The sequence below is a fragment of the Candoia aspera genome, chromosome 4, assembly GCF_035149785.1.
Source record: "Candoia aspera isolate rCanAsp1 chromosome 4, rCanAsp1.hap2, whole genome shotgun sequence".
NCBI classification, from domain to species: domain Eukaryota; kingdom Metazoa; phylum Chordata; class Lepidosauria; order Squamata; family Boidae; genus Candoia; species Candoia aspera.
In genome coordinates this window covers 102309612-102330068 of record NC_086156.1, presented here as the reverse complement: position 1 = coordinate 102330068, position 20457 = coordinate 102309612, and the positions used below count along the sequence as shown (strand labels likewise).

Sequence of the window (20457 nt, the reverse complement as noted above, 5' to 3'; positions counted from 1 at the left end):
TCGACAGCCTCAGTTTTTAATACGGGATGCACATTAAATATAGTTCATAGTTTCTCCCGTGCCATTTCCTTTCCATTTATGTACATGTATTAAAAGAACAGACAGACAAGGTTAGTGTGGATTTGCTTATTTATTTATTGGTAGCTTATTCATGTACTTATTTATTTACTGCAAGTGCTTTAATGCTGCTTTAATTTAAAAAACGGATCTAAGCGGCTTGATATCATTCAGTTCAGGCCAAGCTGTGCAACGCTTGTGAGCTAAAACATAAGCTCTTCCACAGAACCAGTATTAGGAATGTTGTATGTTGCAAAATAAAAAGTGTTCTAGAAACACAAATAATCTAGTCCTAATTAACATAATGAGGCCAGTTGCTTCTAATGGGAGATTTAAGCATTATCTGTTTGTATCTATGAATCTTAGTTTTACTGGATGGTGTAAGGCTTTAGCACAGTGTTTCTCAGCCTTGGCAAGTTTAAGCTGCGTGGACTTCAACTCCCAGAATTCCCCAGCCAGCATGGCTGGCTGGGGAATTCTGGGAGTTGAAGTCCACACAGCTTAAACTTGCCAAGGCTGAGAAACACTGCTTTAGCATAAACAGTCTCTTTATGGTTAAATGGGATGGAATCTGGTCAGGAGGCAGCATTTTCATGTTATAGATTTGCATCCCCATCTAAATGAGAACACTTTCTGGAGCCCTTCTGTGGAGACAATAAGGCCACATTTTATAATTCCCAAGTTTCTGCCCTGGGAGAAGATCCCATCCTAATATAAAAATCACTAGTTTATACTTTAGTTTGTCCTCCCATATGTTTGTGTGAGAGAGCCCAGGGAAAGCAATGAGCTATTGATAATCCTTGCGAAAATATACATATAAAATTATTATAAAAATAATATATTAAACACTATAAAAATAAATTTTTTTTTCTCCCTTCTCCTGAAATATATTTCAGGAAAATCCAAGTGCAGCAAAGCAACTTGAAAGATAAAGCAGCTCACAGCCCACAAGTATGCTGCTTTTCTGATAAAATTGTTTTTCAAACTTAGTAAAATATTGTAGAGCAGCTAAATCAGATTCAAGAATTCTTAAGAATTTAAGAATTCCAAGAATTCTTTCTTGGACCCATGAAACAATTTTCCATGCCAGAGGCAAAGTCAACCACTATTAGTAGGGCAACAACTAGGAAATGATCCCCACTCAGTGGTATAGTCCATGCTTTGCAGTCAAAAGATCCTAGGCTTAGTTTCTGCCATCTCAAAGTAAATCCTAGCTGAAATGAGCTGAAGAACTTTTGGATATTAGCAATGCTAGTTTTAAATATTACTGATCAAATAATTTTTTTAATCCAACTGACCAGAAACAGCCAAGCTCTCAGTTCCTCAAAGCTGGTATGGATTTCTGAAATAAAGCAATTCTTACCTTGTAAAGTCCTACAATGAAGAGAATAAGCAAGAGCAAGCCTCCAATGGCACTGCCTATTATAATTGGGAGATAATTCATCATGATGATCACCTCCACTTCTGTGACCTGTGGGGTATGTAGAAGAAAGGGTGCTCAAAGGAGAAAGAAGAAAGGGAAACACAAAATTCTAACAACCTGTAAATCAGCAAACATCACTTAAGGCTGGCATATGACCCAATGCCATCTCTTCTCCATCCAAGTTTTATTTAATTAAGTAGCTGCTTTAAATAAAAATGATAGCTAGCAGAGCAAGCCTCCTATTTTCCTTCCTCTTCAGCTGAAAATTCTAATAATACAGACTTTATTACCTCATATCATTTTCCCTTCCTTTCTCCTCCATTTATTATTATTAATACTCTGCCTTTCAATCCACTCAAAGCGGCTAACGCTCTAAAAAGCAGTGAAAATCCAAGAAAAACAATTCAAAGGGAGTGGTTGAACATGTTTTGTAATGATGTCTGATAAGGAGGTTTGGATGATGAATGCTTATCCAGTTGTTGGTGTATGTGGTTGGTTCTAACAAAACCTACTGCCAAATTATACTTTGGATTATTTTTGAAGGGATGATATGGCTTATTTGATACTGGAGGTAAAATTGGTAGACTGCATCAAAGCTATTCTAAAAATCATGGGATCTAAGATTTGTAGCCTGTTTGATCAGTTGACCATGCTGTAGTAAAAAAAAAAGGCCATAAATTTAAAGATGGTCTGCAACCTTTCTGTGAACTTTCTGAATGGCTTTGAGAACTTCTACCCTAAAATAAATGGATTGGATGGAGGAACACTAGAGTGGAAGAGATAACAAATAAATACCACAAAAAATACAAATAAATTCTCAGCGAGGGAGGAAATAAATTCTCAGCAGCAAACCCACCTGAACCTGGGCAAATTCATGACTGTAGAAATTTTTGAATCTTCTAGTATCAAATTCTACCCACAAGGCTGTGCAAAGCTTGGAATGAAGGGAGTGCTAACAAGATAGAGAAAGGGATAATGAACTTGAAATTGTATCAGGCAGCATAGGTCATATGAAGAATATCCCAACTTTTATAACAGCAAGTCATTTGTTTTAAAACACATGGGGTTGCAAGAACAAAATCTGAAGTCTATGTGACTTTAAGAAGCCCACGCAAAAATGTCTGCATCTGTTTAAGGTTTATAATTATAAATATTGTAGGTGGAAAGCCATGTTAGTCTATGGCAGTGTTTCTCAACCTTGGCAAGTTGAAGCTGTGTGGACTTCAACTCCCAGAATTCCCCAGCCAGCATACCTAGCTGGGGAGTTCTGGGAGTTGAAGTCCACACAGCTTCAACTTGCCAAGGCTGAGAAACACTGGATTATGGTATCCCAAAATCAGAAGGAGTCTGGCAGCACATTTTAAGTAAAATTTGTTAATCATAAGACATAAGATTTTGTGAACTACAGTGACTTCATCAGATGCAAGCAAGTAATGATACTGATACGGGATTTACATTAAGATGGGGAAAGAAAGGTAGGGAACACAGCATGGATATGCGAGACAGATTACAAATACTGTGTGAATTGACAATTGTAATGTGTTCAGAATCCATTAACACATTACAATTGTTGCAAGCTTCAGAGATAGCCTGAAATCTTTTGATGTATATAACTGTTTGATGTTCAGCAATTTATCACTTAATTGTGCTGGCAAAGTTTCTCTTTTTCCAAGATGGCTACTTTGAGATTTGTAATGGAGTGTCCTGGAAAGTTGAAATGCTCTGATATTACTTTATCTTTGTTTTGAGTTCTGAGGTCAAGCTTGTGTCTATTAATGCTTCACATTAAGAGCATGGGGGATATGCCATCATCTGCCAGCAATGCCACCCTGGATTCTGCAGAGGACACCCAGGCCAAACTTGGCTCAAAACAATTAATGGACATCAGAACTCAAAACAAGGACAAAATAATATCAGAGATTTTCATTCTTTCAGAACACTCCATTACATTACAGAGACTGCTGAACTCACATACATCCAAAGGTTTCAGGTCTCACCAACTAACAGATTTTTAACAGATTTTTATGATTGTTCATTGATTACAGGTACTCCTCACTTAACCGTATGTCTAGAGATGGTTCAGACTTATGACAGTGCTGAAAAAAACAACTTATGACCAGTCCTCACACTTACGACCATCCCAGTGTCCCGGCAGTGACATGATCATGATTTGGGCACTTGGCAACTGGTTCACATTTCTGACTGTTGCAGCATCCTGCGGTCACATGTTTGCCATTTTTGACCTTGCTGGCTGGCTTCTGGCAAGCAAAATCAATGGGGAACTGCATGGTTTGCTTAATGACCACCTTGTTTGCTTAATGCCTGCAGTGATTTGCTTAATGGCCACCGCAAAAAAGGTAATAAAATCTGGTTGGATTCACTTAATGACTACTTTGCTGAAATTCCAGTCCCAATTGTGGTCATTAAGTGAGGACTACCTGTATATATTTGTGGTCTGTCTTACATGTAACTTGCATCTGCATAACTATGTCTTCTGACTTTCCCTCCTTTGCCCCACATCCCAATTTAAATCCTATATGAGGCAAGTTACTTCACTGCATCTAGTGAGCTGTAGTTCATGAAAGCTTTTGCCTTTAAGAAAAGTCTGAAAAAGTGCTACCAAATTCCTGATTTATAGTTTATAATGTAAAAAATTCTTATTTAGAATGATCAATATGTATCACACTATTTATGTGATGCTCTTTGTTTTTATTTATATCAATATACGTTGATATAAATAAAAAGAAAGAAATACTGTATAATTTATAAACAAAATATCCAGAATTACAGAAGGCGTATCGGTCAGTAACACAGAAAATGTTTATGCTGAGAGGGCCTAATCCCTGATTCAATTCCCAATGTATCAAAATCAAATTAAATAAAAATCCTGTTCCTGGCTTCTTATCTTGTGCTAAGACTAGGTCAGCTAAACCATACTTCATAGAATAAACCAGAATGTATTGAGTTTGCTTCATACTCCACAAGAAACCATGGTTAAAAATCCACAGTAGCTGGGTTCCTACAGCATGCTAACCAGACAAATTGTATCAAGGTGTAATATTAGGTTATTTTGAAACCTGGATAATGTCCACGATACAAAGATAGCTAGATTAGAGATTTGCTCACACCACAGCCTCTTGATAACACCTAGTCTCAGTATATTGCAGGCCTGAAATTTCTTTCCTTTGCAGTCCGCAAGCTGCATGACCTTGCCTACTTAAATATTCAGACGTTGAATAAGTTGGAATCCAGATCTATTAGATGAGGGAAAAATAAATTTTCCCAGTCTCCAGGTTTCAGATATAAGAGGAATGGGGTTGGTGTCCATTGTCAGTCATTTAGCTGTTTTTACCTCTGTACTGTTTTTGGTATACATTATTCCAGTAATATCAATTGTAGATGTATTTATCTGTCCAAGATTACACTTGTAGATAAGATATTCATCAATTGCACATTGCTAGAAAGAAAAAAGTGGAGTTAAAGAAACATTCCAGCTGCACCTAAAACATCTTTTTCAGGAATTGTTAGATTTCTTAAATGACAAGTAATGTCTATTTTGATCAAACCAGTATTCCCATACATAGCAGGCCGCCTAATATACTCCCTTGTGAATAATAATACCACAAAAGAAGAAACAGTGGGGGACATTTTTAGGGCAGAGCTCTGTCCCCAGCTGGTAAGAAGAAATTATTTCTTACTATTTCTTTGAAAGATAAGTCAGAAGCAAGGGCACCAGATGACCCAACTGTGGTGTTACTTCCTCCATTAAGTTGGGAATAATTATCTGGGCAGCTAGTTGTTTTAATGATCAGGCAATTCCATCATGAATCACACCATTTATTAAAAATATTTCAGTAACTGGACATGCCCCAAGCGATCTACATAAGACCTACACAAATGATTTACACAAAAATTAAAAGGCAATCTGTGATTTATGGATGATACAATTCCAGGAAGATATCAGTACATTTCAACCTATTCCTGTGTTCCTAGTACAGAAAGCCCAATTCATTCAAGAAATCTACTTGGATGGAAGAAACTGGGGTGGTTTAGCTAATCTCTTTGAAGAAGGACTCTATCCTACGACACACAGAGGAGGAATTATGCTAACCAAGCCCTTCCTGTTCTTTATCTCAGAGGGGCTGGAAGAGTATGATTCCTCCTCTGTGTCCATTAGGATAGAGACCTACCTTTAAGAGTGTCATAAATGTTCAGTTTCTTCTGTCCAAGTGGATTTCTTGAACGAATTGGCCTTTCTTTGCAAGGAACAGAGGAATAGGTTGAAATTAGTTCAAAATTAGATACACATTTGTTCTTGAGTAGCTGATATTTTTACAGATAGTCCTTGACTTAACGACCATTCATTCTGCAAACGTTCAAAATTACAATGGCACTGGAAAAAGTGACTTACGACAGGTCCTCGCACTTACGACCATTGTAGCATCCCTGCAGCTACATGACCAAAATTCAGGTGCTTGGCAATCAGCATGTATTTACAATGGTTGCAGCATCCCGGGATCACATGATTGCCATTTGCAAACTTCCCAGCCGGCTTCTGACAAGCAAAGTCAATGGGGGAAGCTGGATTCGCTTAATGACCGTGGCAAAAAAGGTTGTAAAATTGTGTGTGACACACTTAACAACCACCTTGCTTAGCAATGGAAGTTCTGGTCCCAATTGTGGTCATAAGTCGAGGACTACTTGTATTGCCTTTTCTTAAGCACAATTCAAAATGAGGTTGCTCATTCTTAGATTTCCTCCTTCTGAGTCCTTATCGCAATATATCCCTCTCTTGATCATTCATCTCCACCAGCCTCCACTATCCAAATATCTCCCATAAACCAAAAATACTTCTCTTTCTGCCTTGCTGTCCCTTATCCTGGATCTAACTCCCAGACTCCTATGAAGACTATTAACTCCTATGGACTCCTAGCTCCTATGAAGTGGATTTCCTTTCCCAATCTACCTTGTGCTAACCCCTGATTTACTGGAATCAAGACTATTTAAGTGAAATAAATAGATGTTTTTCCTTGGTTTATCTTTGCTTCCTTTTCTCTTTCATCTCCCATCTGTTGTTTATACAATATGAACCACCTAGGGCATGGGCCTGCACATGCACAGCAGCATATTTTTAATTACTTAATAACGTTGCATTGTATTTAGAGATGGAAGTCTCATACTAAGATAAGATACCTTAATTAACTTGGGATAATTCCTTGTGGCTTTGTTCATTTCATCAGGCTGGCAACTCACAATGGGATCCTAAAAAAAACAATTCCACATTATTGCCATGCAAAACTTATGAATTATTAGCTTGCTGCATCACATTTTTAATTGATATATTTGCCATGTGCATTTCCTACTTCAGTTTTTACTGTGCACTCACCCAGAATCATCCACAGAATTTTATAGAGCCAAGCAATTATACAATCCACTTTATATGGGTCAGTTTATGTTTTTTACTGTTTCATCTACCATTTTCTGAAATGTAAAAACTAACCAATCTTTCCTGATTACTGTTCTGCTGAATTAAACTGCTCTCCACCCATGCAAATCATCAGGAAATTATAGTGGCTGAAATTTGTTCCCCCACATTGCTGACCCTCCATATCCTAACCTCTATAGCACCTGACTGGGCTCTCTGTTGAATGGTGGTGTCCTAGTTATGGGCTTATCCACACAGCCTCCATGCCACATGTACCATTTCCTGAGGATGCCTCCCCCTCGTAGACAGGCTGCTGCTAAAGAAAGATGAAGCCTGGTCAAGACGTTCCAGCACAGAAATAGAGTTTTTTCTGGAAAAACAAAAGTTGACCTCCTTCCCAGACAATTCCTGGCACACGGAGGAGGAAGGCTGAGGTGATGCAGTCTGGGTGATGATCTGCTCTGCTCCCTTTGATCTGGCATGGAGCCCTCTCCTCATTGGGCTGGGCATCTATACCTCTGTGCTCTTTGTGAGCAGGGCCAGAACCCGGCTTCTGCAGCCATCTCAATATTGTTTTCTTGAACTTTTAGCTTGACTGGTCAACCTAAGGAGCAGTCACTGCCACACCCCCTGTTGGTCAGTACCGGGTTCAACAGCAGGTAGCAGGAGGAAAGGGTGAAATTGACCAACTACTCTTTGTTTCACTAGCTAAATTCCTTCAGAAAGAGAGTTGGGGCAACCAAAGGGAGTCCCATGTCTCTGCCTGCTTCCCACCTGTCCTGACACCTCAGAAACCAGGTTGAGGAACTGGCCTCTGCAGGACAGGTTTGTTTGATGATGCAGGTGTCAAGAGGAAGGGTTTTTTGTCAGGACACAGCAGCGAAGATGCTCATTCCAGGCAGTCTGGCGGATCCATCCGCATCCATGAGCCTCCCTTCCAACTGAACTTGTGAGTGGGAGCAGTGGCCAACTTGCTCTCCTGACTTCCTGGGCTGGAAAGGGTCCCCACAAAGCTGACCGAAGCTGGCAATGGGGTTGGCAAGAGCAGACCTCCTCTCCCTGGTTAGAGTTTGCTTGGCTAGTGGGTCAGAACTGGAGGGGCAGTGTCCCTTGTTCCACATGCATGGGCAGCAACGGAGGTTCTGGGCACTGGCACCAGAGAGGGAAATACCCTCTTGTGGGCTCTCTAGTCAGTGCAAAGGCCCTTTCTGCCTGAATTGACTCCTAAAAAAGAAAGGTGTGCAGAGGCTGCTGGAAGCTTTCTTCTTCTCTTAAAATAAAAACACACACACAATTAAAATGATGCTGAAAAGCACCCATTTTACAGTGACTAGAGGTCTGTGATGACTGTAAGGTATTGGGAAAGAGACAGGGATAACATTTGGCTCCATTGTTCTCCTTCTGGATGGACAGTAGTGTGAATCTACCCATCAGAAAAGAGCTAAAGCCCCATCAGAAAAGACCTAATGCCCCATCAGAAAAGAGCTAAAGCCCATCAGAAAAGAGCTAAAGCCCATCAGAAAAGAGCTAAAGCCCATCAGAAAAGAGCTAAACCCCATCAGAAAACAGCTAAAGCCCCATCAGAAAACAGCTAAATCCCCTGACATGTGGATAGTTAGTAACTTTTTTCTGCTTTTTCGGAAAGAGGCCTAACAAGTGGTGCTTGAAGTATGCTCAAAGTATTCCACCTTTCTTCTTTCTGAGTTTTATCTCTGTATGTATCAAATGGTGCTGAGGAAATATATAGTAATTCTAATCTGTCACTCCTGTAAAAAAAGGGCTGGGGCTTTGCATGGTTCTGGTGCCATCTTCATTTTTTTTACCCCCTCCCTGCAGACACTCCAACCTTTTTGCTGGTAGAAAAGTATGCCAGCATAACCTGTGCATCCTCTTTTCCTCCACAGTAATGAGACTGGTGAGTCACTTATTCTATGTATCAGAGAATCAAATACATATGACATCATGTGAATCAAATGGATAGTGCATTATCCTAAAGTACTTCAAAAAATTTAAATGTGTCTGGTAATTGGAAATTGGTGTGTGAGTGTCAACCTGTAAGATTCAGGCATGACATCACAATCCAAGCCCCACCCCTTTTATGGGTGTATTACATTAACGAAAGGAAGGGGCAGGCTCTGATCACGGTGCTCCACCTGCCAAATTGCAAGTTTTGGTCTCATCTCCAGTGGATGCTGCTGCTGGAAACAACCGGATTTTCTAAAATAGAGCCTCATTAGGTTATATTTGAGCCCAGAACAACAGTTCACATGAGTTTCCACTTAGTCAGTTGACATACCATAGTTAGGACACTATCAACCATCCATGCCAGTCCAGCAGGAAATTTAGTTGGCACCTTCACATACACCAGTAGTGCAGGTGATGGGGATGCCTCTATGGGCCAGTTTGTTACCTGAAAGTGAAGGAAGATAAAGAAAGTAAATTATTGAGATGCAACAAAATCATCCTCAAGGAAAAGCAGGTAGGTAGAGAACACAAAAAGTGGGCAGTGGCAGTACAACACAAGGCAGCTTTGTACATCCAGATCAGACTTTTGGAGTCATGTAGCTCAAGCTTGTTTCCTCTATTAGCAGGGTGTGTTTCTCAACCGTGGCAAGTTTAAGATGTGTGGACTTCAACTCCCAGAATTCCACAGCCAGCATGGCTCCCAAGTGGGAGCTTAACCACTCAATGCAAGAAGGCCCAGTTCCAATCCAGATTAGGACCAGGGTGTCTGAGAAGAAGGCTTCAATCTTATCACCCTTCCACCATCCTAATCTGCTTTAGCCGCTCTCCCCACTTCTCCATGCCAGCATTTTAGTTTTTTGAACAAGCCAACCATGCAGAGCCAGTTCATCACACAAAAACTTCACCTCTGGTTTAGCCCCCAAGTTTAGAGACAGCTGGGATTAAACCTGCCTGCCACTAAAACAAATGTTGTGTTCCCATGCTATGTCTCCTCAACATTTTAGAGTACAAAAAATATCAGGAAAAAGGTGGAAATATCTTTTCTTAGAGCACTTTCTATTGTCTAAGAACTGCTATCCTTTGTTATGCTCTGTTGTTCTGTTTTTAATTATTTTAAATTGTATTTTGGATGTTGTAAGCCTTTTGGAGCAGGACAGGAATAATAATAATAAATTATTAATTATCATAAATCAATCATTAATTTATCTATAATAATAATAAAATTATTATTAAATTATTAAATTATTATTATTAAATAAAAGAGTGTTAAAGAAAGAAACTGAAGGCTTTATTTCAGCAGTTCAAGAACAAGATTTGCCGACTAATTGCACGAAAGCGAAAATTCATGCAATCGTGTAACAAACAACAGTGAATGTTGCCTTTGTCGTAAAAAGGATGAACAATTGACCATTTCATCCGTGGCTGCAGCAAAATTTCACAAAGTGACTACAAGCAGCATCGTGACCAAGTTGCCAAAATTATTCATTGGAAACTTTGCCAGAGGTTTTGATTTGAGTGTTGCAAAAACCACTGGGACCATCAAGTTGAGAAGGTTTTGGAAAATGAATGGGTTAAGATCTTATGGGACTTTAAAATCCAAACAGACAGGCACCTTGTTCATAACACACCTGATATAATAGTCATTGAAAAGAAGGAAGTCTGGTTCACTGATGTTGCTATGCGGGTGATGCTAGCATTGAGGAAAAGCAATCCGAAAAAATTACAAAATAGCGGGACTTGAAGATCGAAGTTGAATGCTTATGGAAAAAGAAATCTGCTGTTATACCAACCGTGACTGGAGCCCTTGGAGCAATACCTAAAGGACTCCCTCGATATTTGGAAATTTTGAATATATGGGATCTGAAAACCCTAATTTTACAAAACAATACTCTGCTTGGAACTGTCTATATCCTCAGATGCTACCTTAATAATTCTTAGGTCCTTGGTTAGGACTTGAATTATTAAGTTTTCACCAGTCTTTGCCTGTGCAGATTACCAGAAGGAGAAGGCAACGGAGGAGGAGGAGGAGGAGGAGGAGGAGGAGGAGGAGGAGGAGGAGGAGGAGCTGCCTCTTTGCGCCACTTTCTCCAAGACCACTGGATTCCAAGCACCATAAAAGACATTACAGAGTTCTTATTTTGGGAGAACGCTTGCAAGCACTGACTCACTTTATATGAGTGTGTCACAGTCTTGTTTTCTTGCTGATCAGAACTGAAGTTAACATAGCTAGATGTTTCTGACCTGCAAGGGACAAAAAGCAGGGATGGAAGATGATGGAAGCAAGAAGCTGAGGAGTGAAAGCCTACCCCAAAGTGGAATTTATGCCACTGCATATCATCACAACCCCTTTGTGTCCACTGTCTCCAAGGGAACACCCACAATACTAGCTAAAAAAGGAAAAACAAATCTGCAGTACCTCCAGACAGTGGGCTCCTGATGCTGTTAAATCAAAAGATATTATGCAGCCCTTCAGTCTTTTTAACTGATTCTGTTTGTGGAAAGAAAAAAGACAAGTGGTGGGAGAAAAAGGGAGGGCTACAGCTCAAAGCTGAGAAGGTGTGGACTCTGCCTAAAATTCTGTGAATCCAACGCAATAAAAGCTTCGTTTGGAAACACCCCCAATCTTGGAACCAAGCAAAGCAACTGTATGGTATATTCTGCGTTTGTGATGCCATAATTAGCTATTTCTGATGCCATAATAAGCAGCAATTGGAAGCCAAGGAAATGACATAGCTTCTGGGAAGTGAGTGCAGAAGATTTTGCAGGAATTTCAAAATCAGGTATTTGTAAAGTTATTAGATCAGAGTGTGGTTTATGAATGATCTCTAGATCGTTCCTGATGTTAGAATTATGGACAGCTCTGCTTTCATTCCCAGGAGAAAAACGGAAGAAAAGGCAACCAGAATCTTACCCCTTGACAATGATGTTGATGGGGTACTTTACAGGGATGCTGTGACGAGCTTTGTTGTTTTGAAGAGTTTCATTCGCCTCATTCTCACTATAAGACAGTGATACCAAAAGTACACAATATATTCTTAGAACTACTTGTTCCAGAAGTGATCTGGATTTCTGCATCCATAAGCAACAAATACATTTGGTTGTAACAAACATGCAGCTGATTCTTCTCCAGCATCTGACACTACTTTACACCAGTGTTTCTCAACATTGGCAGCTTGAAGGTGTGTGGACTTCAACTCCCAGAATTCCCATGGCTGGCTGGAGAATTCTGGGAGTTGAAGTCCACACATCTTCAAGCTGCCAAGGTTGAGAAACACTGCTTTACACTCTGATGGCTTCTGTTGTGCTGTTTTCTGCAGCAGTAATCTCATCTTTTTTCATTCCACTTTCCTCTTTCCTTTAAGATCTTAACATTTTCCGACCCAGCCAGTTTTACCACGAGCACCCTGCCACCCCTACGTGATTCTCCTTTCCAAAACTTTTTGTTAATCCCCCAACTTTTCTCTCCCTGCTCTACCTTGAGTGGAAGATTTAAGGTTAAGACAGCTCATTGTGCTTTTGGTGTGGCCCCTAACACAATAAGGCCGCAAGAGATCAAACAGAATTGGTCCAGTAGAATCAATATTTGGAGTTTACCTGCTGACATATGCCTCCATCTCCAAGTTCTCTCTCCAGGCAAAGCTGGTAAGGACACCAAATTGGAGCTGGATCAAAGCCTGAGAGAAAGCAGATCAACAGTTAGACAGTTCACAACATCTGCCAAACATTTTGCTGTCTCTTTCGTTCTCTGCCCTTTGAAGCTCCAAATCAAGCACCTTCACCCCCATAGTAAAGGTAAAGGTTTCCCTTGACGTAAAGTCCAGTCGAATCCGACTCTAGGGGGAGGTGCTCATCTCCATTTCTAAGCCATGGAGCCGGCGTTGTCATAGACACTTCCGGGTCATGTGGCCAGCATGACGACTCGGAACGCCGTTACCTTCCCGCTGAAGCGGTACCTATTGATCTACTCACATTTGCATGTTTTCGAACTGCTAGGTGAGCAGGAGCTGGGACGAGCAACGGGAGCTCACCCCGCTGCGCGGTTTCGAACCGCCGACCTTCCGATCGGCAGCTCAGCGGTTTAACCCGCAGCGCCACCGCGTCCCATAAAACTCACTAAATAGAAGATGCATGCAGGTAGTCCTCATTTAACAACCATTTGTTTAGTGATGGTTTGAACTTACAATGGTACTAAAAAACCTATTTATGATCGGTCCTCACACTTATGACCATTGCAGTGTCCCCGCAGTCACATGATCACAATTTGGGTGCTTGACAACCGGTTTGCATTTATGACTGTTGTAGTGTCCCATGGTCATATGACTGCCATTTTCAACCTTCCCAGCCAGCTTCTGGCAAGCAAAATCAATGGGGAATTGCATGATTTGCTTAATGACCACATGGTTTGCTTAACGACTGCCACAAAAAGGTTGTAAAATCAGTTTGGATTTGGTTAATGACCGCTTCGCTTAGCAACTGAAATTCTGGTCCCAATTCTGGTCACTAAGCGAGGACTGTCTGTATCCTGACATTCAGAATTGCAAGAATATTTTTTTAAAAATTCACATTTTCTGCTCTTCGTCCTCTGAATTCTCATGGCCAAGATGCCTAAATACAACTCCAGAGACATTGACGGGGTTCACCCAATGGTGCCGTGCCAAAATGAGATTGGGCTGTTGTTGCTTGGAAGGACGTTGGGGAAAGCCAGCTGCTGTGGTTTGTAAACTCCTGTTTCTAGCTTAGCGCAATATATGAGCCAGCCATTGTGGATTATTCAGAAAACCATGGCTAAAGCCAAGTGTGGCTTAATGTAAATTGTGAGCTTGCAAATAATTTCTTTCAGGGTACCAGTTTTGCTATAGGCCTCATCTTTGAGCAGCTTCTGCTTCCAAAGCATGGGCAAAGTCATAATCTTTAGTATAGAGGATGCTAGTAGGCAAAGGCATAAATGCAAGATGGTCAGCTGCTACATGCTACTCTGACATAAGATGACTAACTGAACTGCAAACCGTAGCTTGGCCCTAGGAACAGTTCAGGATCCTTCGTCCCTGTATTGACTAACCTAGCGTTACGGTATGTGGGGATGACCTCGTGGGAAGAGCTGCAGCCAGGGCATCAGTCAGATAAGCAGTAACTTGGCCCACAAAAGGAACGGGGACATAGCAAACATCCAGGAAGGGACCCCCCCCCCCGCCTAGTTTCTTGGGCTGTAAAGGTGAGGGGGGAGGGATGTACTTTCAGACTTGCAAGATTCTGCTAATGTAACCTTACAACGAAGTTAGAGCTAGCACTTCTGGGTGTGCTTCTTGTCTGGACTACCTCGCAAGGCTGATACCCAGCAAGATCGCGCTGGAAAGGAAGGAGATAAGAAAGCACATGTGCTTAATTTTGAAATCAGCCTGTCTGGCAAACCCAGGAAATTAGGTTAGTTGAGTAAACCATGGTTTAATTAAGTACTGGTAAGCATTTCTTGCAATACAGCCATCAAGTCCTGCATAGAAGATGGTGAAGATCAACCACTGCCAGCCCCCTGCCACCGCACTGGTGTTATCCGATACCTTGGTGCTATTCCTGAAGATGGGGTGGCTGATGTTGCAAGCAAGGCCTTTCTGGTCCTGACCAAGCAGCATTCCATTACAGCTCAACATGATATGAGTGTTGGACTGGGAAAGAAGAGAAGCAGTGGTGAGACTCATCTTGAGACCTTTGGGCCCTTAGAAACACCCCACCCCAAAAAGTCTCAAGATGTCAAACTTTGTGGCTTTTTTCTTATGACAATTCTTCTGATGGGGTAAAAGTTGCTGCTTAAATAGACGCTAGTCTGAGAAAATCATGGCACAAGGGTGGCACCCACTGTGAAGTCCTGCCTTTTAAAAGGTGGAATACATACTTTCAGCACAGAAGATTTGCGAAGAGAAAGGCCTGGCAAATAAGGCACGTAGAGAGTTGTAAAATATGCATCTTCCCGCTGGTTCACCAGTTCCAAATTCATTTCTAGGGGATGGTGAGAAGATATGACCAGTTCCTTAGACCTGGGTGTAGGGGAGAAGAAGTTGATTAGCACTATTCCATTCCCAAATTCAAGAGCGAAATTTCATAAGTACCCTTGAGAGCTGGCGTAGCATTCGTTTCTCACTTCAGCCAGGACCTTGCTAAATGGCCGTAAGAGCGCGTTTACACAATGTGATTTAACCCTGGAATCTTTAGAACTGTGGAAACTGTGGTAGAAGAGAAGCCAGGAATCTCTGAAAGACCATTTGTTGATGCCTCAGCAGCCAGAAACCCACGGATTCTTCCACAGAGCCATCTTTGTAATCTGTGGCAGATCAACTTGTGGAACTGGGTTTATTTTAAACTGAGTCTTACTTAAAATATCTGCTGCTGCCGCTAGAAATATTCCCCTCCCCACACCCAATCTTGGCACATTTTGGTTCTGTTATCGCTAAGTTTTATAGTGTAAATGTGCCAAACCTGTCTTTGCTCAGCTTCTTTCAGCTTCACATTAAATTTTGGTACCTTACCAAGCTAAATGTAAGGATTGTTAAAACAATGTATTTAAAACCAGATGGCATAAATATGGCTTAGTATTTCCAAAACTTAAATCCTGCCCTTCCTGGATAGCTTCCAATTTTTCTCATATCCTTCAAAGAAAAGCGACTGACAGAATCACGGAATTTATGCTTACCCCGAAGAATGGAAGGCAAGTTTCAGATCAGTCACGCACACGTCATCCATCCCACAGTTCTTCTCAAAAGGAATCTATTTTTGATAAGAGGGTAGGATAGGAAATATTTATTTACACCAGTTCAGTGTAATATCTTACCCTGCTGAAATTTCCCAGATTGAGGCCCACCTCTTGGTTCCTTTCCAGCTGGCTTTAAATCAGTGGATCCCACCTATCTGCATCCTAGGAAATTCACTTGTCTCTAACTGCTGAAGTTCAGTTTCACTCAAAACAATGTAAGTTCCTGGTTTCCTGCATTCCTAGTTCTTCTGCCACAAGCCACTGAACCACATCTGCCTTCATGGCTAAATTTGTTATTTCCCCCCCCAAAAGAGGCTCTCACCTCCACCACTGTCCTATTGTTTAGAGGATTCAGAATAGGCCTGGGAGGTCCATTCTTCAGCTGACCGTCTTCCTCAAGGGACAGGTTCACAAGGAGCTTGATGGCTGACAAGTAATCCTCAATGCAGTTCTGAAAGGTGAGGGAGGGAGCTGCTGTATAACTCTTAAGCAAGGATTCTTGTAATGGCAATGTGGCTAGTAACCATTACGTTAGCAATATCCGAGGGCAGCCTGGCCAATTTTCTCAACGAGATATTGGTGCCTTCCTTGTTACACCAAAGCACGAGAGGAAGAAATCTAGAATCTAATAGCTTTGAACAATAGATTCCACATTTGAAAGAAATTACTTGTTAGAATTCTGGTGCTCTCACTTCATCCTTTCTCCAATAAATCTTAGACACAGACAGAGACATAACTGAAACTTTTTAAAAAGAAGATAAAAACTAATACAAACTAATATAAAGTAAGTAGGTATTGTAGATATATGACAGACCTTCCCTGAGCCTGTACCACTGGCAACACCCAAGGAATGCCCGGAGAAATAACTTTACCCCAAAGAAGTTTAAGAATGAGAAGTTTTGATTTACCGTGATATTAATTTCCTCCGGTATGCACACTGATCCTAGAGAGATTTCTTTGACCCCAGTTATAACATTCTTGCCATTCCTAAATTCCCCTCGGAACTTCACCCTGTCTGGGTCGATCTCCAGGCGAAACAAGAGTTTGGCAGAGAGGTGTCCTGGAGGGAAGAAAAAGATCTTTGCATACAAGGCAAAGCAGAGATTCCTCAAGCCCTCTGACTCCTTTGGTGGCTACCAGAGCATCCTCCAGATCATGCTGTAACAAAACTGCAACCCTCCCCCCTGTGGCTTAAGAAAAAAATACAAAATCAGTACAGGAAGTCCTTGTTTAGCAGCTGCCTTGTTTAACAACCATTCGCAGTTACAACAGTGATGAAAAAGCAACTTTGCAACTAATCCTAGCATTTACGACCTTTGCAGGTCTGTAAAGCAAAGGAAAGCTGAAGTAAGATCATAAACACAGTCACGGTTTCACTTAGCAACTGCTTTGCTTAACGACCAGTCTCAATAGTGGTCGCTAAACGAGGACTACCTGAAATTCATACCTTTGTAATGCTTTACGTACATGTCTTGCACATAAGATCCCCCCAACCATTTTTGTTTTTCTATGAAGTCTAAAGTGGCACTATTAATAAAGCAGAACACAACATAGTTGTTTTATCACAAGATCTTCCTTTATTGTTATTATTTGTTTGACCAGAGGGCATTCTTACACCATTTAGCGAGAGCCACTCTGGTGTACTGGTTAAGGCACCAGGCTAGAAATCGGGAAACCGTGAGTTCTAGTCCCACTTTAGGCATAAAGCTAGTGAGTGACCTTGGGCCAGTCAGTCTCTCTCAGCCACAGGAAGGAGGCAATGGCAAGCCACTTCCAAAAACATTGTCAAGAAAACTGCAGGGACTTGTCCAGGCAGTCACCAGGAATCTGGTGAGTCAGTCTTGACTCAAAAGCATACACATTCCCCCCCAAAAATTCCATGCAATGCAGGTCCTCTGCAGTATTAATTAATAGCTGCCTCCCTGAGACTTCATCCCATTCTTGCTCTTTCTTAGGAATGCTGCCAGCCGGCCAAATTATCTGATCCATTAACTGCCTTATAGGAACTGAGTCTGTTTGTTTGTTTGTTTGTTTGTTTAACCACCCAGAGTCCCCCTTTTGGGAGAGATGGGCGGTAATAGAAATCTGAAAATAAATAAATAAATAAATAAATAAATAAATAAAATTTATGTATTTGCCAAATCTAAATGGCTGCCCATCTCACACAAAGTGACTCTGGGCAGCATCCAGCAAAACCAACTATTAAGACCTACTACAGAACCAATTAAAAACAATTAAAGCAATAAACATAAATAATTTTTCTTTAAAAAGTTCCAAGTAAAGGAGGCCTTTTTCCCTTTTAGGGAATGCATGACAAAATTGTGCTAACTGGAAAAAGTATTAGAAGGAATCATTAAGGAAAGCCACCAAGGGGCTTATTACGAGCCGCTGGGGTCTGTTCTTAAAGAATGCCAATGCCGTTGCTTCATTGAACAGAAAACTACTTCAAAAAGGCTGAAACTCTCACTTGAAGCATTTAATGAAAGATACAGCTGAGTCCAAAGCCCTGCTGGGGCTTTGCTAACCCAACACTACCATACGGTTTTAAGTGAAAAAACAACAGCTTGTGAGGGATATAGTAGGACACCAACATAGAAAACACTTAAATCTAATGGACGGGCCAATTCTACATTTGGATTCTTTCCAAGTTGGCAGTTCCATAGGAAAAGCAGCTAGGATGGAAGAAACCATGGGCTGTTTTGACTTGTCCTCCTATCAGTTGCTATGCAACCAATGTGAATGTTGGATTCTTCTTTGGATTAGGAACAGGATCAAAGTAAAGCCTTACAGTTTGGTTATTCTCCAGCCTTCCTCACCTGAGTAACTCTTGGTGGCAAAGCTGTTGTTGAAGCAGATAACAAGTTTCAGATTTATATTTTGCCAGGACTTGCTATCCCCAGAACATTCAACATCTTTCACCGGAATTTCCTTGGGCTGGGAAGTCACTTGCGTGGCCACGTTAACAATTGGTCTGGATCTGCAGGTACCAGAAACAAAAATAATTTACTAGTCCCTATGGATCAAAGTTTCTATGTCTAGGTGAGGCGGGAGGAGGGAATCACCATTTATCACAGAAGAGAAAGAAATGAAGGAGTTGCAAATTGTGTACTATCTGTAGATTCCATAGAAAAGGGAAAGCACTGTGTTTATGCAATAAACAATGTAATGTAAGTAATAATTTTCCAGTTTAGACAGACCCCCATCTTCTTAATCTAAGCAGTAGTGCTTCTGTCCTGTAGTTCACTTCCAAGCAATCCAGGATTTTATTTCCAATAATTTACTCCCCCCCATCTCAATCAGTTAGAACAAATTCAGTCACCTTTCACAAAAGTAAGAATGCTGTATTTTCTCTTTTCCTGCAACTAATTATCATTAACAAGAGTTACCGTTTCCCTTTATTCTACCCTTAATCTACAAGACTTAGTTCTGCTTTCAAAACAGGAGAGAGAAGGGGAAAAATCAGATAGTTTTTCTTTCTCATGCATATATGGTATCTAATATAAATCTCAAATTCCTTATCTTCACTATTTAAATGAAAGGCTATATTTTCAATTATTCTGCCGAAGCCTCAAGAAAGGAGTGTCTTTTAAATATCTAAAGCAGTGTTTCTCAACTTTGGCAACTTTAAGATGTGTGGACTTCAACTCCCAGAATTCACCAGCCAGCCATGCTATCTACATATCTACTATCTTAAAGTTGCCAAGGTTGAGAAACACTGATCTAAAGCCTCTTTTCCTTCTTGCTATAGTATATCTTGAGGGCAATGAAAAGCTATCTACTTCCCACAAGTTGTGAAGTTTTCATTTTGACATTCGTTTAGATGTAATCCTTTCTCAATTCATTGTTACTTCTGTAGGAAATCCTTTCTAATATATTGTTATTGCTATAGGAAATGAAAACTCTCTTAATAAGTTCCTAGTTAAAGAAAAGGTGGAATTTGAAGATGTGCATCACATGTCCTGCAACTGATCTATGGTCCTTCCTCCACTTTCTGAAGTCTTACGGCCACTCCTGTGTCAGGCCTTCCAGGTAAAACAGATAGGAAACATGACCAGATGAACCAATTCTACTTTATTGTAAGGCTACATTAATAGAATCTTGCAAGCCTGAAAGTACAAATCTCCCACCCTCCCTATTTATCGTTTCAGTGGTCAGGGTGGGTCTTTCCTAGGTTTCTTCTCTGGACCCTTACCCTCTTGTGGAATTCCTTTCCTTTTATCTGATCCTTCCCTAGGCAGCATCTCTTCCCTCTGTTCTCCAAGGTCAACCTCACACTCCGTCGCACCTGGCACAACCCAAGACTATGAATTCTCCGTCACTTACTGGAGCACCACCACCTTTCCCAGGGCTCCAACTGCGATGTTTGTGAGGCCATCTCCACTGAGGTCCGTCTTTCCATGGATGGACTGTCCAAAGTATCTCAGGCCAGGAGAAATGCTGGCTCCACTAATTCTCTGCAGGAGATAAATGCTGTTGACTTACATGGAAGTAAAGGCTGGAAGGGCCTTTTGACTGATCCTTTCCAAGCATCAGAAGGGTGGTGCTTAAAAGACCAATCTTTTAGGCTGCATTTTACGATTTCCGTTGCTGCATTTTAATATATTTTATTACTTTTTTGGAATGATGATAGATTGTCATCCAAAAGTTTTTTTTTTAAATGCAGCTACCCTTCCCAAACCTGGGGTAGAAGAAAGCAATCAATAGTTCTTCCATTTGTAATCCTCCTCTTACCATCACCCCATCATTTCATATCCTTTTTATCTTTATTACAAAAGATCCATTAAGGAGGGAGCGACAGAAGAGATGCAAGGTTCCTTTGGTCAGCCATGATGAGGCTGTCCATCC

General features: G+C 40.9%; 1 protein-coding gene across 1 annotated transcript in view; it reads right to left on the bottom strand.

Moving 5' to 3' along the window:
• ITGAL (integrin subunit alpha L) overlaps positions 1–20457 on the bottom strand; it is a 68004-nt gene that overhangs the window by 1371 nt on the left and 46176 nt on the right. The window contains exons 15-29 of the mRNA XM_063301379.1: positions 19936–20066; positions 18429–18589; positions 16521–16672; positions 15935–16063; positions 15553–15626; positions 14758–14899; positions 14426–14530; positions 12465–12544; positions 11782–11868; positions 11039–11111; positions 9202–9315; positions 6674–6742; positions 4833–4937; positions 2337–2432; positions 1421–1528 (exon numbers count right to left, since the gene is read on the bottom strand). Of these exons, the coding sequence (XP_063157449.1) occupies positions 1421–1528; positions 2337–2432; positions 4833–4937; positions 6674–6742; positions 9202–9315; positions 11039–11111; positions 11782–11868; positions 12465–12544; positions 14426–14530; positions 14758–14899; positions 15553–15626; positions 15935–16063; positions 16521–16672; positions 18429–18589; positions 19936–20066 (1626 nt within the window). The remainder of the gene's footprint in view (positions 1–1420; positions 1529–2336; positions 2433–4832; positions 4938–6673; positions 6743–9201; positions 9316–11038; positions 11112–11781; positions 11869–12464; positions 12545–14425; positions 14531–14757; positions 14900–15552; positions 15627–15934; positions 16064–16520; positions 16673–18428; positions 18590–19935; positions 20067–20457) is intronic.